General features: G+C 47.7%; 1 protein-coding gene across 1 annotated transcript; it reads left to right on the forward strand.

Annotated features, from left to right (window-relative positions):
• Positions 1–10,102: 10,102 nt before the first annotated feature.
• Positions 10,103–26,158, forward strand: ITM2C (integral membrane protein 2C). Its single transcript, XM_048955295.1, has 6 exons — positions 10,103–10,255; positions 17,675–17,812; positions 19,271–19,459; positions 19,748–19,858; positions 22,579–22,729; positions 23,911–26,158. The coding sequence occupies exons 1-6, from the start codon at positions 10,142–10,144 to the stop codon at positions 24,000–24,002; spliced, it is 795 nt and encodes a 264-aa protein (XP_048811252.1). The 5' UTR covers positions 10,103–10,141; the 3' UTR covers positions 24,003–26,158.
• The last annotated feature ends 908 nt before the right edge of the window (positions 26,159–27,066 follow it).

Here is a 27,066-nt window from a genome sequence, read left to right on the forward strand (position 1 = left end):
CCTTTAGGACCTGAACCTCTGGATACATGTGCTCTGCTTCTGAGAGCTCTGCAGTGTCCACATGTGTACATTCATTGTACAGGGAGGTTTGGATTTCTTTGGGGAGGTGGAGAGAGTTCACAGATCAAAAGTCCTGTGATAGCCACACGATGGTTTAATTTGATTGCTCTTTTCATATAGTGCCACCTGTGGGAGGCAGAAGAGAAGTGAGAAGGCATCTCTAGGGGACTGACAGCTCTGACCTGATGTTCCTCATGCTTTGAAGAAAATTCCTGTGCCACTTTAGGCTCTTTTCTGCCTTTTTTTTTTGTCTCCACGGTTGCAGAGGACATGGAGTCAGATTTGGGTCAGACGGTGGTTACATCCGTTTCAGGGTTTGAAACACCTCTGACCTGGGCAGGAAGTCTCTTGTGGCCACGGCATGCTATGTAGGTCAGCGCTGTCTGGCAAGGCACGCGTTGCTGGAGAAATGAACATCTAACACGTAGCTGCATCGTGGTTGCAAGGCAAGGAAGTCTGCAGCTGCTCTTTATTTCTCCTGATCAGGGCCATGATTTGGGGTGCTTTGATGCAGATGAAAATGGGAGGATTTCAGCTTTTTCAAAGCTCAAAGCCTTCATTGTCCTGTGGAAAAAAAGGCATCAGTCAATCAGTCGGATGTGATTCAGATCACCCCCTTCTCTTCCTGCAGGGAATGTGAGGGTTGGTTTGACTTGGGTTCATTGTCCAAGCAGGGCATTATTCCTACTTTATTTCCCACTCTTTAGATCTCCCCTACGGAAGATCGTGTTGCAAGTACTGTCTATTTTCCCAAACAAAGTGATGTGCTTTAATTAAATTCCCTGTTTAAAATTCAGTTATTCATTAAAGGTACCTCAGAAAGAGGTACCAACCTTGGATATATAGTCCTCTGGCTGAAGAGGAGAACTACAGGGGTGTGAATTAGACATTATTTCACAATTAATTTAAAAAGTGGAGAGTTTCTTGGCCAGTTAGCTACACAGATGTATTCTGTTCACCTGTTAATTTGTCTAAGCATTTCAAGCTGGTGCTGCTCTGTGTTGTTAGCAAATCTGCATGCGTTGGCCCGGTGTTTCTCTCCCATGGAGCCTGGGCTTTGCTGTTCTCAGTTGGCTCTCACAGCTGGGGCTGAGCCTGAATCCAACCCCTGGTAGCTCCACGCTCTCCTTGGGCCGGGGTGGCACCCATTGGGTGTTCTGGGTTTGTGGATAACTTCCAAAGGGTTTTTTTTGTGACAGACACAAGCAGACAGAAAAGCTTTGCAAACTGCAAGCTGCTTTTATCCACAACAAAGCGTGTACAGTTCTCATCAAACAATAACATGTTTATGTATTTCTGTGCTGCTCGTTTTTGTTTCCCACTGCTCAAGTGCTCTCTGTGCTGAGGTTGAAGCTTTCAGGGTCCAGCAGCTCTCTGCCAGCAGATGTCTTCTCTGCTGTAACAGAGAGCCCCTGTTTCCTCCTAGCATCTTTCATCATCTAGCCTCAGCATAAAACATCCTCTGCTATAGAAATATGTTTCTTTTTCCCTTATCTAACCAAGGTTCCTTTGTCTTTGAATTTCTTCTTTTATATTCTCAGACATAGGACTGGTTTGACCTTGTTTTCCTGCATCAGTGGAGGAAAACCCTCCCCAGTCAGTTAGAGAGACAAGAAAATTAGGGTAATCAGAAAGAGGGCTTTTCTTTCTCTCAGATTTTGATGGGCCTGGCTTTTAACAGTCTTTGCTCAACCTGTGTGCAAAGAAGCAGGCAGAAGGTGCCATGGTCTTTGCTTAGCATAAGGAACGTTGGGCAGTAGGTAGCAAAGGATGGCCATGGTCTTTGCTTAGCATAAGGAACGTTGGGCAGTAGGTAGCAAAGGATGGTCAAAAGAAAAGGAGCAAAGATTTCAGACAAGTAACTTGGGCTGAAGAGTTTTCCCCGGCGAGTGAAGTGTCGGAGAAGCTGTGACAGCTTACTTGTGAAAATGTGAGCTGCAATCAGAATCCAAGTGTGCTTTGATATGGTTAAAAGTTTGAAAAAGCAAGGCGTAATTCTTTTGGTTTTGTCAAGACTGTGTAATCTCTTACTGTCTAGTAAGGTGTGATCAAAAAGAGATGCTGTCTGGGGGTGGCAACCGTGTTCTGGGCAAGTGAAATAAGTGATGTGTAAAGGTCAGAGCTCCCTGTTGATAAGATAAAGGTATTGAAAGGGCAAAAGGACCGCAGAAAACCAATTTCAGCTCCTGTGTTATTACAGCAGGTGCTGTATGAAGTGGGTAGAATAGCTGAACAAAGCAAAATGGAACAAAGGCAGGATATTTAAAGCAAAATACAGAAATAAATGAGTCAAGCCCTTTTATTGAAGTGGAGGGAAATAAATTTCTACCTCTGTTAATTTCTGAACGTGATATAAGAGCAGCCTTTAACAAAAGGAAAAAGAAATCCTCATTCCATTTCATTTCCTTTAACCCAATCAACCAAAACCCCTTTATTCTGTGGAAGCTACCAATAATGTCCTGTTACAAACAAAATCAGTATTTTTCAGGAGACTCAGCTTTAATCTTCCTTCATAATTGAAGCGATGGGGTGTTTGGTCTTAAATAAACACATCTGTACTCACGAGATGTGTTGGATACACAACAGGAATGGAAGCATGCAGTACTGGTAAGTGGGATGGTGCTGTATGAGGACAGCCAGGCTGTCAGTGAGCTATGGCACGGGTCTGATGGGTGGAAGGCACAGGTTTATTTGGAATAGATCAGCCCCATGGAGTAGTGTAGTGATTTTTGGACGTTTGGGTTTGACTTCACAAAAGCAATGTGTATTTGGGTTTGGTGTTCTGTGTTTGACTTCACAAAAGCAATGTGTATTTGGGTTTGGTGTTCTGTGTTTGACTTCACAAAAGCAATGTGTATTTGGGGGGAGACCTTTTCCCTTTGTTTTTCCAAGAGATGACTACTGTTTTTTCTTTTGTAGATCTATACTTCAGATCCTCTTGTACGTGAAATGGGCTCCTTGTTCATCAGAAATCAATTCAAGGATCTGTTTTTCTGCAAGTTCACTTTGGATACACAGGATGTCCAGTGCTCACACAGGTGGTGCCTCTGGAGCTGTGCACTGCAGGGCAGGTTGGTGCTGCCTGGAGAGTTGGCTCCTCATGGAGGTTGTCCATATGCTCTGTTGGTAAAGAAATGACAGGCCAGTAATGTGCACTGTGTGTGTGTAGGGGTGTTAATGTTGACATCATTAGTGCTTGGTCACCTAGGTGATGGATCTTGCTGCCATGGTAACCTAAAGGCTACATTACTCATCAAATATGAATTTTAACAAACAGGAGTGACTTAAGGTGTTTGTATCTTCTGTCTCTCTGTAACTGCCTGCTGTTCTTTTAAAATATTTACAGGAACTGTAAAATAAGACTCCAAAGTGAATGTTCTGTTTCATTCCTCCCCTCCTTTTTTTTTTTTTCTTGGATCTGTGTCCTGGAAAAGACCCCAAACTTATGCTGAGTCATTGAACTCAGGATAGAGATGTTTAGAAGCATGACAGTGCTATTGCTTATTTGTCGGCCTTTTCATCTCTTGCCTCTTTACTTTTCCCCCAGTAGGGAAACTGTTTTGGTTTCTATTTAGGGCTGTTTGGGCCGACTTAGCACAGGACTTTAGGCATCCCCATGGCTTTGTCATCTGTGCACATGTGCCCATCAGCATGCTTGCAGCCACGTGCTGTGCCAGGGTCGTGTCTGGAAAGTGTGAAGGTGTGTGTAGGGACAGGAAACTACAACATGAAGTGTGTGCTTGAGAGAGCTTTCATAGCAGCCTGTTCGGGATGTTTCACTGCTGAGTGTTCCTTTGTCAGTCCCTTAGGAGACAGATGGCTGCTCTGGCAAGTTGGCTGAGGAGGCATCCTTTATGGCTGACTTCTGCAAGGGGCCAAGGTCTCAGTTTCTGATCAGTAAGATCAGTATGCCCAGGTGCTGCAGCCCTGTTCGTGGAACTGGAGCCCTGTCACAGATTATAGCAGGCACCGTACATAGGAGTGAGTAGCTACAAACCCTCTTTTTCCCCTAAGGAAAGCCAGTTGCATTTCCTTGATCCTTTGGAAGATAAATAGAAGCTCCATGCTGCCAGCTGAATTAGTACCTTTATCTTAAAGTTGTCTGTAATGGTGAACAGCAGAAATAAAGGAAGAAGGAGCAGCTATAGTAAGTGGGAATAGGTAATACTTTTGGCCCCACACTGAATTGTTCATGCTTCTGTGGAACTGAAGCAACAGAAAGCTGAAGGTTCCTAGATTGGCTGTTTGCCTTCAGCTTCTTCAATTCTTGAGTGAGTTTCAGCTGGTGAGTACGAGGGGGAGTGGGCAGATTACTCCCATTACTTAAAACCAAAAATAAAGTTTGGTAACCTTTTTCCTCTTGGTAATTTTCTTCTCATAGGGAAGGTGAGGTAACTCATGGGCAGATGCCTACCAGGCAGCTCAGGATTTGAAGGAATGCTGTTTTTGGTGCAGGTCCTCTTGAATTCGTTTTGTTCTTTGTTCCCTGGGGCCTTCTGAGTAGAAACATTTCAGTTATTTGTGGTTGGATCTGCTTGCTTTGGCTTTTTGTTGGTGCTGCAGAAGAGGATACTTCCATAGCACAGGCTAGATCAATTTCTGCCTATTGCCAACTCTGAGCCTGAATTTGTGTAATAGGTGCTGATGCCATAAATAGAAGCATTCCTGTCTCTTGCAATGAAAACTTTTTGTCAGCCATGCAATACAGAGATTTTTTAAGTACTAATTATCTTCAGGCTCTGTCTGTGTTGCTAGGAGGGGTGCCAGATTCTTCCTGTGTGATCCAATTTGCAGTGGCTTTGGGTATGACAAACAAGGTACTGGCAGTTTTGCACATGAAAAAGGCCAAACAGAGCATGTCCAAGTGGTTGTTTGGCATGGATTCTCAGTGTGACATTTTTGTCTGCCTGTTTGTCTGACATGCTGGCCGTGGGTTTGATGCTTTGTTTTGCTGCTGCTTCTGATGTGTATTTTCAGTACTGGGTTCAAAGGCAAGAAACCAAGAAGTATTTAAAAAAAAAACCTAAGGAATCAGGGTAAAAAAAAAAAGTATATATAAATACAAGGGTGTCTGCTGTGCTTTGAGCAATGACCCTGCACTGGGCACAAATTTAAGTAAATACACAAGAGGCAAACAGGTATGAAAGGAGATTCTGGCTCTTTCTTGCTCAGTACTCCAGACTGTCAATATTGAAATTTCCATCTCCTAAGGATTATTGATAGCATTCCAGTGTTCTGTGATACTTCATCCCTCTTGGGTTTAAGATAATGGTAATTTTCCAAGCATGTAACATAAAGCCCTGAGATGTTCATCATGATCTGCTACTTGAAGAGACAGAGCAGAGTCATTTCAGAGGACATGGCTGTCACAAAACACCCCAGCATTTATCTCTGAGCCTTCAGCAGCCAAGATCCCGGAGAGAGACCTCCTCTTCTTGCTTCCTTCCCTGCCTGCTGTCTTCTGGAGGACTGGTGGTGATGTTCAGTGTTATGCTCCCTTCTCTTCAGTGTGTTGTTTTACCCAGGCTGAGCACGCTCACTCACTCCTAGCAAGCCCTGCAGTGAAAACAGAGGATAGTGATACTGCTCTGGCTCGTTTGGCTGCTGGCTTGAAAGAAGAAAACTGAGAGATAAGAAGAAGAAAACAGGAATCGATTGGATCAGACCGCTGTGCGTGTCTAATGCTCAGTGAAACCAATCTGAGCTCCACCTGAGCTCTATGCATCTGGTCAGCTCGGTGGAGGGCTGGGAGCATTTCTTTGGCTTGTGGTAAGTTGTGGCTCAGCTCATGTCACTAGAGGAGAGCTGCCTGCTGTTGTCTTAGCTGGCTTTGAGGCTGCAGTTTGCAGGCAAGCAACGTGGCAGAGACTCATACTGAGGCTGGCAGGTGGGGTGGCCTTTGCTCACAGTGCTGTACTTGATTCATGGGCAGGAGATAGTGAAAAGCTGGGGGCTGCTGACACACCTTGAAAGTACCCAGCCCTTCTGTAGCTGACTAAAATGTGTTGCACTCGGGACTGTCCTTGCAGGCACATTTGCTTGGAGCAGGCACCTGACACCATAGGAACTGGAGTCAGTGGTGCTTCGCTGCCTGCATCCAGCACTGGTGTTACACTGCATCCGTATCAAGTGACTGTGTGTGATGTCTGGCTGCTACATGGCTGAGCTGCTCACAAAGGAGCACTTGCCCACCTGTCAGATCCGACAGGTCTGCTGGCTTTGTGATATTGGTCCATATGCTGTGTGGGTCAGCCAGCCTCCCAGGACTCCTTTCTGCTCTCTTTGCTCGCAGGTCCCTGGCAGAAGCGCGCTTTGGTTCAGCTTGTTGCTTGAAGAGAAGACCCTGCCCTGTGCTTTTCCACTTCCTGAAGATCTTTCACGTCTTTTGTCCTCTTAAACTAGCATCTCCTCTGCACTCCATTTCCATTGCTTTTGCAATCTTTGTGTTAACGCTTGCATTCTGATGTAAAGGTAAGAAATAGAGCCTTCCTGCTTCCTGGGCTTCCTCAGACTTGAGGCTGGAGTGCTGCTGCCATGCCACCTCTTCTCTTCCTTTCTCACCCCCAACCCCCATCTTTTTTCACTTATACCTGTTAGGCTTTTTTTTTGACAGACAGTAAACAACCAAATGTTAACAAGCATCCTGGCTCTGGCCACCACCAAACGGTTGATTTATTGTGGTTCATGTCAAATCAATTGTGCATCCTTTTAAAAATGCACCTACTTTTTATTTTTTTTTTAGATAATGACTGGTGGATGGTAAGCATTAACTTCTTGTAGACTGCAATTTATGAAAGAGGTACATCTGGGGGACCAGGAGCCTGCCCATTTCCAGGAGTGAGATTAATCTAGGATAATTCTTACTATTAGGAGAAAATTACTCACCTCTTATTGTGAAGTACATAATGGTCACACATTTCTTTTCACCCTCCTCGGTGGCCCAGTGTCCTGCTGCTGCCTAACCAGCGGTTTTGTCTCCAAGAAAAGCAGAGAGGGAACAAAAGACTCAATCTGTGAGAGCTGTGATAGGGGCAGACGTGCATCCCCAGCTGGGTGCAGCGTGCCCTCCCACGAATGGCAGTGAATCTGCTCGGCTACAGATGAGCACTGTAACTTTCCATGGAAACTGCTGCATTGATTCTCTGCCTCTGGCTGCAGGTAATTGCTTTGCCTCTCGCAATTATTTGGGGTAACTAGAAGTAGATTGTGCAAAGAGTAGTAAAATCCATCAGTGCATCTTCCCCTTTTGTGGTATCTTCCTTTAAGAGTGATTATTTCATTTTTTTTAGCCCAACCTTTGTGCTTTCTGCCCAGCTGATATCTTAGCAGTGTGGCAAAGGAAGGGAAAATGAAAGCTGTGTACAATCCCTGACTGGAACTGCAGTGGGAAAGCAGAATGACTCCAAAATTCACATTTTCTCCCAGCCTGATACAGTTATGGACCATTAGCACAGTGGGTTGGATTCTGAAATAGATGCAGCCAGAAACAGACAGAGTCTGGCTGGCCTAGTGTGGATTAAGGCAGTTTTCTTATGCTCCCTCTTTAATCATTTGATTTTCTTTTTCTACATGAAGTGGCACACTTGAAATGTGAAAAGAGACAAGGCAGCAGACAGTTTCTGTAATGAAGGTTTATAAAATTGCCACTGATCCATTACTTTAGAAGTACTGTCATGCTGCTGTGCTTAATGAAAGATCAGTCAAGTAAACTGTTCCTGGGATTCAACTTAATTACATGCAAGAGAACAGAGACTCTGTTATCAAGGTCTAATAAAATATCAGATGGCTGTAATGAAGTCAGTAAGGTGGCAGCTCTAAAGTGAAATGTGCTTGATTAATAATGGAAAGACAGGAGATGTGACCGAGGAGTGTTATAAATTCCATGTTGGTTCTCCACTGTGAGGTGAGAGTCACCACTGCTCAGCTGTACTGCTGAGAAACTTTGGGTTCATTATAGTGCTCATCCTCTAAGGCTAACGGGCCAACAGCTGGAGCAGATTTCCTACTGAAGGATTCTTTTAGCCATACTTGGCATATGACAAGTAGGGTGGTTTTTTTTTGTAATGCTTGCAAAGGAAGCCATTTATCCAGCTGTGTAATTGAAATCAGGAGATGGCTGTGACTGTCACTAAATACTTTAAGTCAATAAAGATGCTTAAAGTGTTTAGGCTTTGATTTTGCCTCATTTAATAAACACTTGGATGTCTTTCTATACATTTTTTAAATACATATTTTGGATTTCCAATTTAATCAGGAAGGCTTTAAATTAGTTGCTGGGAGAGGGGATCCTCAAACCATCCCACTTTGAGGCTGATGATGGTAATGGATGCCCTGGGCCTGGAGGAGGATCACAGGCCAGTAAGGCAGCACCTAAAGTGCAGGATGAGGGAACTCCAGTTGGTGAATCAGCCCCGATGGCAGCCCAACTCAACTGCCTGTACACTAATGCATGGAGCATGGGGAACGAGCAAGAATAGCTGCAGGTGTGCGTGTGCCTACAGGGCTGTGATGTCATTGGCATCACTGAGATGTGGAGGGGTGGCTCTCGTGATTGGAGCTTAGGAATAGATGGGTATCAATTCTTGAGGAAAAACAGGCAGGGCAGAAGGTGAGGAGGTTCAGCCATCTACATCAGTGACCAGCTGAAGTCTGTGGAGCTCCTGCCTGTAGCAGGGGGCTTGGAACTAGATGATCTGAAAGGTCCCTTCCAACCCAAACCACCCTATGATTCTGTGGTTTGGTTAATAATTTGCCTTCCCACCAGTGCTGCCAGTTTTGTTTGGGGTATTCCAGTTCTATTCACAAACACTGGACTGGTGTGTTGTTTGGGGCACTTGTGCATGCTTCCATTAACGCAGGGCAGCGGGCCATCAGCTGGGGCTTCCCTATGGAGAATAATGCTTCTGGTGTAAGCTGTGAGCAGAGTGCCCCCCAGCACACAGCCTGATGACAGTCTGGCATGTTTGATCAATGCTGCTTTCCATTTGGAAGACACAAGTGGCCATAAATGGGAAGAGAAAAACTTGATTTTCTCCATCTATTGACTTTAAGCTAAAGAGCTGTGCATCAAGCTTTTTATGCTGCTTATCCAGACGTACTGAGAGCTTTCACACTGCTTTTACTTCATTGCATTTCTATCTCTTCTCCGTGGTGAGAGTGGGATGCTCTGTGCATTTCTTGTACTGGTAGCCATGTGCCAGAAAGAGCAGAGCCAGAGCAGCCTGACCAAGGGCAGGCCCAGGCTATAGCAGAGAGCAGGACCAGCAGCAGGTGGTGTGGAGTGGGGCACAGGGATTTCTGACCCTCTGCTCCTGTTCTGGGTGCTTCCTGGCTCTATCCAACACCACCATTTATAAAGGATGACCATTATTACTGCAGTTGGGAACCTCTCCTCTTGCATGGTCAGTGTGAGATGTTTGGATGTGGCTGTGATGCTCCTGCTGGTTGAGTGCTGTGCTGTCTGAGCTCCTGCAGTCAGCTGCTGCTTTGGAAATCCTCTCAGTGCAGGGTGAAGCTTGCAGTTACCATGCAGTGGGATGCTGGAGGGCTGCGCAGCCCCACGCACCAAATGATGGCAAGTCAGCACTGTGTGCGGTCGTTGTGAGTCAATTCTGAATCGCTGCCAAAGGTGCCTTTTGCAAACAAAATTTGGTGCTCGTTTATCAAGGGCTTGGGTTCGTAACGTGATGTAAAGCACTCAGTGGCACAATGAATCCTTCTGGATCGGAAGAAAACGCTCATAATGACTTTTTTTTATCAATAAATACCGTGTTTAAGTGGATGAAATCAACGTAAGGGCATTGCTGTGTTTTACCACCGGCAGCGTGCGGCTTTCCTCACTGCCTACGGAGGCTGAGAAGGTTTCCTCAATGTGTTGGTCCTTTTTTCCCCTCTCATTTTCTTGTCTTCACAAAGCTGTCAGCGTTCGTTTGCTCCGCTCCGCGCGCTCCTCGGGCCGGGCACGGACGCGGCGCCCCCCGGCTGACGGCGGACCTCCGGCGGGGCGGGAGCGCGGCGGGGCTGCGGGCGGAGCGGCGCCTCCCCGGGGCGGTACCGGCGGCGGCGGCGGCGGCGCGGAGCCATGGTGAAGATCGGCGTCCAGCAGCCGGCCGCGGCGCTCAAGCCGGAGCAGGAGAAGGAGAAGGCGGCGGGGGGCGATGGGGCGGCGGGCGCCGTGCTGCTGCCCGCGGGCGCCGTGAGTGCGGGGCGGGCGGGGGCTGCGGGCCGGGGACCCCCGGGGGGCTCTTCGCCCTCCTCTTTGCGGCGCTTCGTGAGCGGCGAGCGAAGCGAACTTCGGTGAGGTCCGGTCTGTGCTCGGAGCTCGCGGCCGCTGGAAGGGCTGCCCTGAAAGCGTCGGGATGTGCGGATATCGGCCTGTGTGCCAAAGGGTTGGAAGTTTGGGGAGGTGGGGAAGGGACGGGGCGGGATACGTGCAGTCCTATACGTGCACTCCTACGTGATCCGTTGGCAGTGTGGACCCGAAGCACCCGAGTGCATCCTTTGGTCGGGGTTGTTACTGTGGGGAACGTGGTTTGGGGTTTGGCAGTGGCGGTCAGGTTTCAGGGTGTGACATCTTGTAAGGCTCAGGGCTGGTGTGGAGAGGAGCAGAGCTGTTGGGCAAGATGAAAAGCTAAGGATGAGAGCATGCATAGCTTCTTTCAGCTGTTCTGCAGTCCCAGTTGACACACAGAAGCCAAATTTGTTGGGCTGGGCAAGGGCTGGTGGAGGGCAGCGGGTCCCTGTAGCTGGAGCCTGGGGCAGCCCTGGCTGATGCAGGAGGCCAGATGTGCTTCTGCATTCTGAAATGCACGGAGCTGTGTGTGCAGTCTGACCACTTATTGAACCCCAGTATCTCCCTGACCCAAACCTTATGGGGAGCTGTGGGTCTGCTCCGTTCCCGTGGCTCCTCAAGGCGTTCCCTCCTACAGGGAGCTCCCCAGAGGGTCGCTCAGCTCATGAGGTCACCCCTGTGATCTCCCACGTCACGAGCTGGCATGCTCGCAGCTCTCCTAACTGCGCTGTCAGTGTCTGAGCGCTCGGTCTGATATTAATCCAGCTCATAGAAGCCATCCCAGAACCTGCAATGGGGAGCCTGGCTGACTGTGTTTTTGTAGTGATTAGGAGAGAAGCAGCGGTAGGCTTCTTCCTGCCCTGGGAGCAGGGCTCACACCAGACCGTGGTGCTGCCCCCAGCTCACTCCCCATGATGGGAGCAATGCTGTGGACCTGTGGACTCAGGACCTGGCTGCTTCTGATGAGCAGAGTGAGAACAGGGTTAATGGTACTAACACGGGAAGTAAAGGTAGCAGAAGCGTGCTTCCATCATGAGTACTGCCAGATCCCTGCAAGCAAAGTTACCCTGATTCAGGTTGTGACAGATGGAGGAAATTGGCTTAAGCAGCAAACACTGAATCGCAGAATCGCTAAGGTTGGAAGAGACCATGAAATCACCTGGTCCAACCATCCACCCATCCCTGCTGTGCCTGACCCAATACTGTGGGTTTTGTTCTTTGCCTTCTGCCTCCTGGGGAGCACTGTGTTGTTCTCTGAAGTCCACAAGGTCTACAACGAAACTTTAAAAAGTGAATTTAAAATGAAGACTCTAATGATTCCTTTATTCCAGCAGAAGGGCAGGCGACGGAGACAGAGTAAGTGACAGGAGAGCAGGAGTTGGGTGGAGGTGAGCTGGGGACAGGGGGGTGTCAGGGAGCACGCCCACCTATGGGTGGCCTATTCCTGAAGCTATTTTTCAGGTTATTTGTGATGCTGGATTCTTCTGTAATGGCTTTCTAGGTGTAGTTGGTACACATCTGGACCGAGGGGTGTGCTGCCCAAAAAACCTCCAGCCTGGCTCTCTTGCCATGCCAACAGTTCCTGTCTGTGTCTCCTGCTCTAGCTGCCTTGCAGCAAAATCGCATTGGTGACAGGCAAACTAGATGCTCTGCATTCCTTTTCTCTTTGATCCTGCAACTTCAATCCCAGCGATAGGAGCCAGAGCTGGGAAATGATTCAGCAGCAGCTTCTGCAGACTGTGAATTTTGGCAGGTGCTTGGTACATGCAGAGATGTGCAAGTGGAAGATGGCTGCAGTAGTGCTGTGTCCCAAAGAGCGGTAGGCAAGGGCTCCTGACAGCAAGCTGGCACGTGATGAGCCTTGTGTTCATCTGCTGTGCAGCTTGGGTAATTGAAAAGTACATACAAGTTAACTTCAGTCAGAAAATTAATGCGATTTTGAGGCAATAGCAACTTGGTAAGGGCTTATAAAAGAATCTTGTTGTTGTTAGCAGAAGCTGGGGGATGCAGCATCTTCCTCAGGCAGAAGGCAGTCTGAGGCTGTGCAGTCAGTATCATCATTTGTTGTATTCGTTGGAAAATATCTTCTCAGATGCATAATAGCATTCAGTGAGTTTTAATTGAACTCCAGATTTAGAGTCTGGAATGGAAGTGCATATATCTGCCATGCCTTTAATGGCTCTGGGATATACGCTCTGTGCATTTGTGATTCATCGGGTTTCATTAAAGTCTTCTGCTTCACGAGGGGTGAATGATAAGAAACAGGGGGAAGAGCTTCACGGTGCCACCATCTGTGGGGTTTCTCAGTCTCCTCACTGCCCCAGTGTGCCTTCTGGTGCCTCTGGTTGTCCCTGGCTGCTCTGGTGTGTGGGCTGCAGGGATGCTGCTTTGGGGGTGCTTGGAAGGGAGGAAATGGTCTGAACTGAACTGGTAAAAACACCTCTGGACTCCTCTGGGGTCTGCTCCAGTCAGATACAGGACCTGGGTCTCACACTGGACTCCAGGCATTAATATTTCATATTCCAGCTGAACATGACAAGGGATCTGACTAAAACTGGAAGGGGAGATTGAGAGGGAATGGCCAATTCTAGCAGATACAGTACAAATGAGACTGAATTTGGAACCACGTGGCTCTCCTTCACCACAGAGATGTGGACTGCAGAGCTGCAGACGTGGAAACCTGAAATCTGCTGGAGAAGCATAGGAGGAAGGTGCAGGAGGACCTGGGCCTCTGTAGCTCTGTGTGTGGAAGGAGCTTTGGGCATGGGAAAAACTGGGCGTAGGGGTTGAAACGAGATGATCATTGTGGTCCTTTTCAACCCAGGCCATTCTGTGATTCTATGAAAAACACAGAAACCCAACAAACGTTGTGGGGGAGGGAAAAGGCATTTTCACTTATGAGCTGGTGTTTTCTTCCCGGGTCACGTGTGGCATTTACATGCCTACGAGGGAGGACAGTTGGTAGGGTCTGCGCTTCTGCTTGTTTGCTTAACCCATCCTCTGGATTTGCTTTGCAGAGCTGTCCTGCAGCTGTGGCCCCATGCTGAACTCACATAGAACAGTAAAACAGAGAAGAGTCTCCTCTCTTTTGCTGTTTGCTAAACTACATACTGTCTCTTTGCGGTGAATTTTCAAGCAGGGCTGACTCTGACGGGGTTTTCCTATGCTGCTGCAGGAAGAAGAGGTAATCACTAGGCAGTGTATTTTATGTTGGAGCAACTGTGCAGCTTAACATATTTCTGTTCCTGTCTGTTCCATGGGACACGCAGCCCTCCAGCTATGTGCTCTGTAAGGACAGCCTTATTTCTGCAGCAGGCTTGGTTGGCTCTGCTAATGCCCTGAGTGGTTTTACTCCCAGGAAATAGAAGGGGGAGGCTGGAAAGCCTCCAGCTGGAAGCTGTTGCACCTCTGCCAAGAGAAATAAAATATATAGAAACGCATTCCTCATCCCTGTGCAAAGAGGGAGAAGAAATGGCCCCTAGCTTCAAAACCGAGATGGGACAGGGAGGAAAGAGGAGGTTTGTGTCCCTCCTGCTGGTTGGGGAGAGGGAAGGGAGGACCGCCGAGCGCCCAGTTCTCATATGCTAGGCTGCTTTTCTAACATCCTGCTGGCTTTGTCAGGTAGCAACAAGGCTGTGGTTTTTAATTAGCCGGCGGTTGTTTTTGATATTCTAATTCGCAGTGCTGCAAAGCGGCTCCCGAGGCAGGTGGCTTTGTTCCTAGTCACGTGCGGCCCTGTCGCTTAAAGATGCGATTAGATTCATTTATGGCAACCTTTTGCCTTCAGCTGTGATAGTCTCTTAATTACAGCCCTCCTTTTTGGCTCCCAGGCATCTCTGAGTCCAAAAGCTGTTCTCCCTGTGGAAGTGCTGCTCCGTGGCCCTGCATGAGCACCGCTCAAGTATGGCACACAACTTCTGTTGCCTTGGAAACCATGTGCCATGTATATATGTATGTGTGTGTATATATATGCGTGCATGCACACATGATTTTCTTTCCTGATCTGAAGTCATAGGAGTGCTCATCAGTCTGGAAGGGCCATCCTGTCCTGCCCCAGGGTGGTGGCTTTGGTGGGATTCGCTTGGAGGTGCTCAAAGCCAAGTCCAGCAGGGCTTGCTCAGTACCAGCCTACAGCCCTTTGTCAGCACCATGGTGACCAGCTGCCAACTGTGCTTTTTTGCAGGTGAAGTCAATGGGGGTATTGTTTACAGAATCACAGAATGGCCAGGGTTGGAAGGGACCTCAAGGATCATGAATCTCCAACCCCCCTGCCACATGCAGGGCCACCAACCTCCCCATTTAATACCAGATCAGGCTGCCCATGGTCCCATCCAATCTGGGTCTTTTGTTGCTTCAGGTCTTCATGTTCTGTAAAGCAGTATTTGATTTTTACAAGCAATATGGCACTTCATATGCTCAAGATATAGGCCTTGAAATTATTCTCCCTTTCCCATCTTTGCTTTTGGTTGCCAAAAGTAAGTATGCAGCAAGATCAATTAGGTTTTCTGATGTGAGTTTCTTACATTTTGATCCTGCTTCCTTTGGAGAGGAAGGCAGGGCTGCCTGTGGCAGTGGCTGTAATTGCATCGGTGCATCCTTCACATCAAGAGCACAGACAACAAGCACCTCCTGGAGATGGCTGACGTGTTTTACTGCCTTTCAGCTAGAGCTGCTCTCAAAACTGCATCCCTTTGAGTATTTACTCTGTATCATTTCTCTCCTTACTTGTCAGTCATCAAAATTGCATCTATTTTTAGTGGCCCCAAGCTCCTGTGCCCTTGGAGCTGTGCACTTAGGCACTTGCCAAGCTGTGCCCCCTGCTCATAGGCCCTGTGATGTCTAAAATGAAAGATTTGAAACCTTTGTGTTTCATAAACGCAGGAAAAATGGTTGATGGAGAGCTCAACAAATGCATCTTTTAATCAGCAAGATGTGCATGAGCAGATCTGGCTGTAGCTGGATATTACGTTATTGTTAAGGATGTATGTGCTTATGCACCCATAGCAAGTTACATAAATATGGAGGGAGAATATCTCAAATCTCAGAGCAGCTGGAGGAGAGAAGACTTTAAGCGAAGCGATGGCTGCGGTGTTTCTCTACCTGTGTAATTAGATGTCATTCAGAAGGAAATGGAGTAGAGAAAACTGATAAGCTCTGAGGAGCTGCCTGCCCTGAGCTGTGTTCCTGGAGGAGCCGCTGTGCTGTTTTGATCTCCTGGCAGCAGCTGACGAAGGGAGGCAGACAGAGCTGCTTCAAAAGCTGAAGAAGCAGGAAAAGGGCACGCGCTGAGCCTGGCTTTGCTGAGGAGTGCTGTGAGTCATGGGGAGCGAGGCAGGACACAGCACCTTTCATTTCCACACTTTGTCACCTCCAGCAAGACACCGGTCAGGAAGAGAGATTGAAGCGAAGATCTATTTTTCATAAGGTTAGACTGTGCTGATAAGACATCTGAAAGATGGCAGCTCATTGGGTTATGGCTAGCAGCTCGCACTGGGGTGTGTTTCCAACGGCCAAGGACCTGCAAGGACTTCTGTATATGTATTTTTAAAGGGTAACTTCTTCAAAAAGACACAACAGTCCCAGGGGGGATTCTGCACTGACCTTGCTTTAAGAAAGTTGCTGGTGTGGATGCGAGGTCTGCATGCAGGCTGGGGAAGAGCAAGATGTGCTGCAAGCCAGCTGCTGGCGCTGGGGAGCCAAAGGCAGCTGGCAGCCTTTGCTCACGGGCTCTCTCCTTCTCTGAGCACAGAGTGCTGGAACCACTGCTGGCCTGGTGGCTCAGACCCTTCCTAACCCCATCTCTGCAGCAGAGCAGTTTCCCTTCACCGTGTCCTCAGAAAGCCTGGAAATTCTGAAGAAAATCCCCAGGCTGAATTAGGGCTTTTTCACCCCCCAGGCTGATTTGAAGACTCCTCTACCAGACACTCTGTAGCATAACCTCTTCTCCTCCCAGCTGGGTACCTCCACCCGCGCTCTGTTCCTGCGCCCTCCCTGTGAGCAGGCGTGCTGCTGAAGCATAAGGAATATCCTGTGCTATCCAAGAAAAGGAGTTCCTTTTGATACTCCACAGCCTTGCCTGCTGCCAGGCACTGGGTAGAGCATCTGCAAAGGGATCGTGCCTACACATTGGAGCTGAGTCAGCTCATCTAGGGATCCAGGTTGTGCTGGAGCTGCCTCTGCTTCGCCCGGTGGGATGAAGTGCCTGCAGCACAACGCCGGGTGAGCAGGGGCTCTCCTTGACACATGGATGCCTTCTATAGTGAGAAAGAGCAAGCCGTGCCTTTGCCACAGGTTACACAGGGGTAATTTCTAAATTGCGGTTTGTTCCTAGTGACAAGGGTTGGTGGCCTTCAGATGTGGAAGGAAGAGATCTGCATCTCGGTGAAGATTTGAGCTGCTGGTTTGTACACAATATACCACAGGGCTGGAGTTAATTGTTCCTGCCCAACACCATTGTTAACCTCACCTCCTTCATTGCCACTCCATCAGAAAAGTGGCTGTTGAGCTTTTCCTTCCTCTGTTAGGCTTTGCAGTGTTATTTTTCCATCTTTTCCTGGTGTATCACAGCTTCCCCAAGGGCAAAGCACTGAGCATCTTCCCCACCTCCTCCCAAATGCAGAGCTTGGGTGGTGTGTTACCAGCACGGGAGCCCAGCACCTTTAGGATGACATTTGCTTGCGGAGCGTTAACCGTTTTTCCAGCCGTTGCTCGGTGTCAGCAGCAGCAGAGCTTTGTGTTCATTTCCACCCCCACTGGCTGCACTGCTTCTGCGATGACAGGTACCTGAGGAAATGTGTCTCGTGGAACACTTGATGTGCAGCATGACTCTCATCGGAGCTGTTCGTGTCAGAGAACCGTTAACTTGTGCAGAATTGCGATTTTCTTTTCTTTGTGGCTTGTCACCATTGCCACCCCTCATCTGTAGGAGGAGGGGAAGGGGAGAGAGGAGATGAACTTCAAATGCTTTGTTTTTCAGCTTGCTATGTTTGCTGGAGGAGTGGCAACAAGTTGATTAAATGCCAATCCTTCAGCATAGGGAGCTGGCAGTGTGCTGCAGGTCCTCCAAAGCTGGGACGAAGGGGAAATGCATACAGATTAATTTCTGCTGGAGGTGTGCTGCAACTGCAGCTCCACAAAGCTGGTTGGGAGCCTTGGGGTTTCACCCTGGCCAAAATGCATCCAGATGTGAAGTCAAGTTGCAGGATCATGCCTCTGTTCTTCAGTCTCATGCCCCGAGCTCATGTGTAACCTTTAAATGATATAGTGTTGATTTTCTGGTCCCTTTGGCAGCAGCTGGCTGATGCTCTCGCTCTTGCCTCACAGGAGGAGCAGGCTCCCGTGGTGCAGGGCCGCAGGTCATCGCTCAGTGGGGTGTGCTACTTGACCATGGGTCTCCTCGTGCTGCTCCTTGGCTTGGTCTTTGCATCAATGTATGTCTACAGATACTTCTTCATCACGCAGGTATGGGTCAGCTGGGAAGGACGGTTGGCTCCTCAATCTGGAGCAGCAAAGCAAACTGCATCATCGAGCCTTTGATTTGTGCTCCTGCTTGTTGCTTTGCACAGTGGGGATTTGGGAGCTGGTAACTGTGGGCCATGCAGATGGGGCATGTCTGAAGTGCTGGGCTCAGGCTCGCCTCTGTCCTGACCATCAGGAAGGGTCTTCCAGACATCCTCCTCTTCCCCTCTCGTGTTTTGTTTTGTGTTTGTTTTCTTTTTTTAACTCTTTGAAAATATGACCCGCAAGTTCAGCCTTGTAAACCCAATGTTACTGCTGTCAATGGTCAACCAGTTTTCAAAGCTTGGCTGGTTGCAGGGCTTGAGCAAGCCCTGAAGAGAGCAGGGGATACAGGCAAGGCAAAGCAGCATTTTGCAATGGGTTTTTTAAGCTGTAGCACAGAGAAACTCTGTGAGCACAACAAAAATAGATGCTGCTATTAATAAAGCAAGCAAAGCAAGCTGGAGATGAAATGACAGATGGGCCTACATCCTCTGTTAAATTCAGCACCTTTTCTTCCATGTAGGCTTTGCAGAGCTCTGCCTGGTGAATGCACTGGGATGGCAGCGCTGTGGATTTAAGCAGCATTGGGTCAAAGCCTTGGGAGGGAGACACAACACAGCCCCATTTTAAGGAGGAAATTGCTGTGCTCTGTGGCTTGCTGAGTGCTTAGCCAAGAAACTTCAGTCATCAATTTGCACTGAATACCTCGTTCTGCTGTTCAGCCAGCACTTATCCACTCAGCAGTGTCTTTTTATACCCTCATTGCTCCGTACATGCTTATGCTGTCAAATTAATTTGCAGTCCTTGTTTTCGGGTGCATCAATTATTTATTACTTGTGCTCTCATACATCTGATCTGGAAATCCCATGACAACTGTAGGGATGCTCAGCTCTCCCACACACTGGTGGTAATCCAGTGGGCCCAGGTACAGGGATTTTGCTGCAAACAACTTCGTGCCTCTGGACTGCAGGAGAGCAGCAGCTCCTGTTTTTGTCCTGCTGCATCTGCCACATGCAAGCTATGAGTACCTTTAGAAGTGATGCTTTGCTTGCTCCAAGCCTGTATGCCTTATGGAGAAAAACCAAGTACTGTAAGCTATGTCTGTGGAACAGCCCAGCTACAAAACATAAGAACCCACAGACAGTTTACCTTTCTGCTGACCCTCTGTGAAATCCCACGGGGCATCCTTTGTTTCCCTTGGATCTGACCAGCAGGAAGGGAGGAGGGGTTGTTTCACAGGGGTGTTTTGAACTGCCTTCGTCAAGAGCATCCTCTAGCCAACAGGCTGAGCTTGACATATGTGCCAAACGCCTGTTCACAAAGGGTATTTTTACCCAGTTTCTCCTGTGTTGGCTGTAGTTGTTAATGGGGTGTGGGATGTATGCGTGTTGTGCCTCCAGCTGGATCTCATTCCCACAGCTTCCCCGCGAGAGCGTGTTTCACTGCGGCGTCCTTTATGAAGACTCGCTGTATTCGCCGTTCAAGGGGCAGCTGGAACTGCACGAAGATGTCAAGATTTACATCGAGGACAACTATGAGCAAATCAATGTCCCGGTGCCCCAGTTTGGAGGGAGCGACCCTGCAGATATCATCCATGATTTCCAGCGAGTAAGGGGCTCTTGGGTTCTTTGTGAGCATAGCACTGTTGCTGTTGTCCCATATCTGCACAATGATCTCATTTTTTGAGATGTCTTCCCTCTCAGGGCCGTGTCTGAGCTTTTCCAACCTGCTCCTTGTGTGTTCCTTAGGGTGGACTGAGGTTGCTTCAGTCTGCAGTGCTTCTGGTTTGCTGAACAGTACTTCTTTCCTGCCCTGCTCGGCCTCCTTTCACCCATGTTTACAGCCATATTTCATTGAGAAGGGCTCAATTTGTTAATTTCTCTGCTTGGAACACAGGGTCTAACAGCTTATCATGACATAACGCTGGATAAATGCTACGTCATTGAGCTGAACACCACTATCGTGATGCCTCCACGCAACCTCTGGGAGCTGCTGGTTAATGTGAAGGTACGGCTGCAGTCCTGCTTTATTTTGTATGCTTTTCTGGGCTCTTGGGAAGCAGAAACAGAAAATGGTGTCTGTAAAAGCAAGCCTTGGACCTGACAGAGCTGAGTTTTCGTGGATAGCAAAGCCTTTGTGGGTTGCAGCTGGAACAACCACATTGCAGGCAGCACAGTAATGCAGACATGACAGATGAACCTGACCGGGGCGGCACAGAAAAGCAGCAGATCCCTTTCCCCAGGTGTTTACTGAGAGTTGGGAACCAACGAGGAAAACAAAAAAAGCCTTCCTTTTGCTCTTGCTGCTGCATTTTACTTTTGCAGAGCTGTCAGTGCCCCATGGGGAGTACTGGGCCCTCTGCTTTTACCTCTTTGGGGTGTGATCTGGGGCTTCTGCCCCTGCCATGCTGAGGGCTGAAATGCAGCTTTTGATCTAATGCAGTTTTGCTCACAACAGGCATTAATTGGGTTTAGTACTGGCAGTTTTGTTCAGTTCAGAGGCTCATGCTGATGTATCGCAGTGACTGAAAACAACCTTAAAATAGAGCACTATTAAATCTTAACAGCAGGAGAAAAAAAAAAAACAACAGGATTTTTAAGGCTGCAGAAGGTGAAGCAAAGCATTTAGTCTGGCTTTCTTACTCTCTTCCATAAGGGCAAAAAAAACCCAATATAATTCCCTGCAATGTGATGAACTTTGTGGGGTTAAGCTGAGAGGTGACAGGTTGTGCCCTGAGAGATGCCCGACCTCTGGTCCTTGTCAATCTCCCAGCTTGTTTCCCAGCACTCCTTGCAATCTCATCCACTGTGACCATCTGTTTGCTGTGCTGGGAGCCCTGCTGGGCTACAACACACGTTTATGTACAGCTCACTCCAAACCAGGCGCTGTGGCAGGTGACCAGTCCCCACAGCAGGGGAAATGGAAAGGAGAGGATTGTGCAGGCTGACGGCAGAGCCTCATTAAAACATTGGCAGAGTGGAGATGCTGGTCACATCTTCAAATAACAGGTATAAAATCACAGGGAGTGAAAATTATACTTTATCGGAAATGGAATTTAAAGGGGAATAAAAATGCAGTTAAGATGGTTTTATGGCTATTATGATCTCAATTCTTTAAAGAGCGTACAAAGCAGACGTGAGTTTAAATAACTTCATGATTATTGGGATGGATAAGTGTCCAGTCTGTCTGTGCAGGTTTTAATGTGCACCTTGGGGACATCGTTTTTGAGTGCTTAGCTTGGTCTTACCGCTCACAGAAGTCTCTCACCATAAGACAGTAGAGCAGGCTGCCCAGAAGTGTGCCCTTCTCTGAAGTACTCCTTGCTGGTCCTTGCTTTTCTCCTCTCAATCCAGTCAAGTTTCTCATGAATGAGACTGATTTCCAGCTGCAGGTTGAGTTTTGAAGGTGTTCGGTGGCATCAGCCCTACTTCTAGCGCCAAACCTCAGTGCAGCAAGTAATTGTATCTGCTTTTTCTGGTGGCACAGGTGCTCAGTGAAGCTTTTGCCCTTTCTTCAGCCTGCTGCTGGGTCGTGGTCTCTGCAGCCTTTAGGTATGGCTGTGCCCAGCCCAGATCTCAGCCTGCTGTATGCCTTACCGGGCCTCTCTGTCTGAGTGCTTTGCCTGCAAATGGCAGCTATGCTGCTTCTTGCAGATTTATGTCTGGCTTTGTGTGATGGTTCGGTGAGCAGAGCTGCATGAGTACCTGAGAGTAAAGGATGGAAGGATGCTCCCAGCGTGCAGTCGCAGGAAGCTGGAGATGACCCGGTTAAATGATGGATGATCCACATCTTTTGTAGAACCCGATTAATTTCCCAGTGGAGATGCTGGAAGCTCTAGTTTTCTTAAAACTGTTGGCAGAGAATTGATGGTATCGTTTGTTGTGCAGTCCCATGATGGAGGAGCAAGAAATCCTGATTATCTCAGCTCCCACAGCTATTTAAGTTTAAAACAATGAAAGGACTGGGTTGCCTGTGTGTGTGCCTGTAAGCCATTCCAAGGCTGTGCCAGATCCTGAGCCCAGTCCCCTGTGTTAACATGAGGACTCATGCCTGTAACTGCACATATCGTGTGCCCTCTCCTGTGCTCCCCCACTGAGAATCAGTAATTGAATTTCTTGCAGAACAGTTGTGTCAGTGTAATACAGGGTAATACAGGCTTCTACTAATAGTCTTGTGCTGCACCATTAAAAGAGAGCTGTATCGATCTGAGAGGCTCCGCCAGCCCAGCAGCACGGAGCTGACTTAATGCAGTGTGTTTCCAGGTACATCTCTGTGGAGATAACCAGTCCTGTGGTGGAAATTAAAGAGGTGAAGTTTGAAACTGCTGCTGTTGCTTGCCATTTCGTCTCATGTTGCTCCCTCTTGCAGGATCTGCCAATTCTTTTATTTCTTTGACGTACCTTAGGCAAAAGGACCAGAAATGAAGCTCTGCTTCATGGCCTAGTAAGCATCCAGTCTGGTTAGAAGTGCCTCCAATCCAAACTGTACTTGTAGCATGGCTGCTCATCACCCAGGTAGCCTTCAGGCACCTCCAAGCTGGATTCCTCACTGCTGAGCGGCTTCCTGCTGCAGGAGCAGTGGCCTCCATCCCCGGGATACTCCCAGTTCCTCCATTTCCTCTCTCCCATTTTTTCCAGTCCCCGGTGGCTCTCTCCTAGCAGCACCTCTCCTTAATAATAGATCACCGCACTGGTCATGCCTTATTTTGGTGGAAACTGTCATTTCAGAAAGGGACATACCTGCCTCAGACATACATCATCCAGGAGGAGATGATTGCCACTGAGCACGTCAGCGACATGGAGCAGCTCGGCTCCTTCATCTACCGCCTGTGCAGCGGCAAGGAGACCTACAGGCTGAAGCGGAGGAGCACCAGGAGACGTAAGAGCCTCGCAGTGCTCAGCTGCCCCTGCATCCCAGCCCTTATTTCTGCTGTAACAGCCTCAGGGCGAGGTGGGGGGTAAGAAGGGGGGGTTCCCTGCAGGTGGAATCACACAGAGCTCTGGAGGTGTTTCCCACTTCATTCAGCTGAACCCCGAACATCACTGCAAATGGGTGCTGGCTGCTGCCAGTGTTTCTGTTGTCGCACCTGTTGGGCTAATAGAAACATTAATACAAATACTTGCAGGAGCCTGCAGTTCACTGCACACGGACTCCCAGGGCTGAACTAATAGCTGGGCTATTGGGAACTGTTCAGAAAATTTCCTTAATGCGGACAGTGGCAGCTATTCAGAGCAGATTAAATCTGCAAATTGCCTTAAATTAAGTTCCTAATAATACGAAAACAGTTTTGAGGAGAGAAGATTAGACTACCTTAAACTGATTTCATGAAAAAAAAACCAGTATGTATTTTATACACAAATGCTAATGTTGCTGCAAGAATAATATTAATCTGTTTCAGCAAGTTATCTGTTTATTTTCAAGCCTTATCAGAAACACGAGCTTATTCTTGGTTTGGCTCCCTGGATGAGATGCATGGTGCTGAGGGTGTCTGGAAGCTGTAAAGGGCTGTTTGTGCTGCTTTCCCAGAGCAGCCCCCATAGCCCTGTGCAGAGCTGCAGCCCTGGCATGGCCCTGTTTGTCAGCAGGGCACAGCCAGGCCGTATCTGCCTGGTGCTGCTGCCCAGAGTTGAGCTCCTGCAGCACAGAGACATGGGGAACAGCTGTTGTTCTCCAGAGAGGCTGAGGCTTTGGCAGCATCAATGCATGTGCTGATTCAAACAGCCAGCAGGTGACGATTTTAAGCCCACATTGGCTCTGTACCAGCCTATAGTTTCTGCTGGTTTTGTGATAACACTGATAACACTGAGGTGCTGTCAGCTGAAGCCAGCTGCTCCCCTGTGGCTCCCCAGCTCATGCTTACTGCAGGACCAGGGCTGGGCAGTGGTGCTGTTCTTCCTAAGATGAAATTATGTCATGTTCTGTATGGGCTGTGTTGTTCCTGCATCTCAGCGTTCAGCAATTGCATCCCTTCTGCTTTCCTTCCCTGACTTGATGCAGCTCTTATAAATGAACGCTGGCTGAATTTTGTCCTTGTCTTTCTCTCTTTTAATCCCTTGCAGGTATCAGTCGACGTGAGGCTGGGGACTGCCACCGTATTCGTCACTTTGAAAACACTTTTGTGGTTGAAACTGTTATCTGCAAAAAATCATGAAGCCCCTGTCCAGCTGTAACCTTCCATGGCTTTGCTTGCACACACATGCTCTCAGCCCTCTTTTTAGACTTGGTAATCTGTCTTACTTTCTTTACTCCTTCTCCTGCTTGTGCAACTCTAAAGCCTTGGGTCTGTCGTGGCCTCGCAGATGATTCTGTTCTCTTTTCTCTTTACTGAGATGTTTTGCTGGGCTTAAATTTATGCAGCAGTCACAGATGGCCTTGGAGCGGATACAGCCTCTTCCACCACACAGGGTGGGGATCTGTTTCAGGAGCAGGTTTTGGGTAGAAGGGATGGCCAAGAAGTGGGATGCTGGAAATGGGTGCTCTTCTCCTGTCTGAGCAGTTTCATGCTGGCACTGCTGTGAGGCTGGGGTAGAAGATATACTACAGGAGGAGAATTACCATTCTGATGCTGATGTAATGACAGAGTATGCCATCAGATGGACTTAGAATTAGATGTTAGGTTACAAAGAGGGTGATTTGGAAAGCTCAGCAGAAGGAGGGTTTCTGCCCACACTGAACTGTGATGCTCACAGTTTGTTGTCCCAATGAAGACCAAGTTTTCAAACAGTGGAAGCAGCCCATATGCATTGTTTCTGTGTCTAGCTTCTGGCTGAATTGGAGTGGCATACCTAGAATCAGCCAGGCTACCCTCCCTCAGCCTTCAGTATAACAAGCAAGTGGTGTCTGCTTGTGGCTCCTGAGCTCATTTGCTGCCGTATTGCCTGAGTAAATAGAGGTAAGCCTTTGATACATGCTGCCAAAGCTCATATCTGATGTCCCATCTATGGGCTGCTGATGGAGCTGGGCGCTTTATTTTCAGCTCACCTCTCCAGACCTGCTCCTGCCTGGAAGATGAGTTTTGTTCACATAGATCTGTCTTTCTGAGTTGTCAGAATCCCATCTGTCTGTGGATGGGTGCCATGCCAGCATGCAAAGTGGTATCAGCAGCAGAATCAGTAGTTACTGGCAACTGCAGAAACGGTGGTTTGGGGTTTTTTTTTGTTGCTTGTTTGTTTTTGAGAGCATATTCCCATAGGACTCCTCTGAAGAAAGCTGTTTTGATCATAATTCCTCTAGCCCAGCTGTGTGTTGTGTCAACTGTAGGCACCGCTGGAGAGCAGGTGTTGATACAAGGCAAGATTCAGTGCATCAATATACTGCAGAGAAATTGTGTGAACAAAATTGTGTTTCTATTGATCATCAGAAAGAAGAATTGCAGGGTAATTAAATATTCTTCCCTCTGTTCCATAAATATAGTTAAAACTAATGAGGTTCTTAAAATGCAGGCAGTTTTTTGACTTGAAAGAACAGCTTGGCACATTCTTGTTAATTGGTTTTCAGCAAATCTGGACTTGTTCATCTGTTGAAATGAGCTTGTTGTTTCAGGAAGAGAAAGGATAAAGTAAATGCAAGAACAATCATTAACTCAGCAGGACCAAAAAAAATTAATGTATTTGAGAGTCAAACTTCTATTAGTAGTACTGTGAGCTAATTGTATGAAAACAAAACAGTACCTTAAAATGGTCACATAACGCAATAGCAATTAGTATGTCCTTGGAAGCCCAGGTTATTATTTTTTTATATAAGAGTCAACCATAAACATTAGATCTTAATAGGTAGAGCAGGAGATGCTGATCTCCTGCTTTAAGGTGGATGTGAGATGTCAGATGGCACGTGTTTCATGCAGACCGGTGAGGAAAGTTTCCTACTGCACTGCTGGCGGAGTATTTGCTTTTATAGTACAGCTGTGTTTTTCCAACTACAACTTGCTATTAGCCCTAGCCTTTCATCACAGAGTGAATGATGAGAGTCAGAGTATCGGTTTGCTTGGTGCAAGTATCACAAACTGGTAAATTTAAGCCCTGCATTTCTCTCTGTTTCCGGGATCCTAAGCCTGCACTCAAGTGAGCGCTCAGACCTTTTCCCTTCCCTCTGATTCTGCATGAATTAACTGGTCATTGAATATGCTAACTCTCTGCAACCCCGCAGCTGTAAGGACAAGCCCTGATTCTTTAAGGTGAACTAATGTGGTTGCTGTTTCATAGGGTGAGAATGCAGCTGTCTAGAAAGAAAATGCTTTGTATATTTTGTCTGGTAGAACTCTTACCTCTTAGGAAACATCCATGGGATAATAAAATCTTTTACCTCTGATACATAAAGTGTGTGTTTGTTCCCAATCAAAACACGTTTTTGAATTTACCTCTTCTGTACCTGGGTGCTTTTTCCATTGTTGGGGTTCTGTAGAAGGGATTTGCATTCTGCAGTCATTTGCAGAAGCCTGTTCTGCAGCTCAAGCTATTAATTTGGGCTGATGTAAAGACGGAAATGGTGGCAGCTTGCAAAGGTGTTTTCTGGAGTCACGTCTGGAAAATCCACTGTTCCTCTGTGTCTGTGCCTCAGGAAATTCCTGCAGCCCTTCCAGAAGAGAGGTCAGTGAGGAAAAAGCTGTGATCTGAGTGGTGCTCTGCCAGGAGATTGCTTACTGGGAAAGTCAAAATGTTGTCCTAAAAAGTAAGTGCTGAGGAGATGATTTCAGTGTGCACCTATTAGGACCATCTGTTTCAGTGTTAGTACAAGAAACAGGCATATTCTGACTGTTGATGACCAGTGCCTGGAATATTCTTCATCATCACGACTGAAGTCTTAGTTTTTCACCTAGCTAACCATTTGAAGGGTAATAGAGAGGCAAGATCTGCTGTTACCATGAATTTGAAACTCATCTGTTTTGACCGTGTGTGACTACAGGATTTCAGGATAACTTCTGAACTCAGTCTCCCTGCCGTGGAGCAGGAGCAGCCCGTCCCAACACCCTCAAGCACATTCCTTGGAATGTGTTGTCTGTGTGTCCCACTGCAGGCTGGGGCATCTTGCTGGGTTGGTGGGAAGTCCCGTGAAGCTTGCCTTGTTGTTTGTACCCAGCCCATGCGGCTCAACAAGAACAGATGTCAGATACCTTCTATTGATGCCAAACTAATGAAAGACTGTTCTAACTCTTGGACACACTTACATATATGCCTTAGGATGTCCAAAATTGGGCCCCTTTGCTTCCTGGAGAGTAA

This window comes from Lagopus muta, chromosome 9 (assembly GCF_023343835.1).
Source record: "Lagopus muta isolate bLagMut1 chromosome 9, bLagMut1 primary, whole genome shotgun sequence".
Classification (NCBI taxonomy): Eukaryota; Metazoa; Chordata; class Aves; order Galliformes; family Phasianidae; genus Lagopus; species Lagopus muta.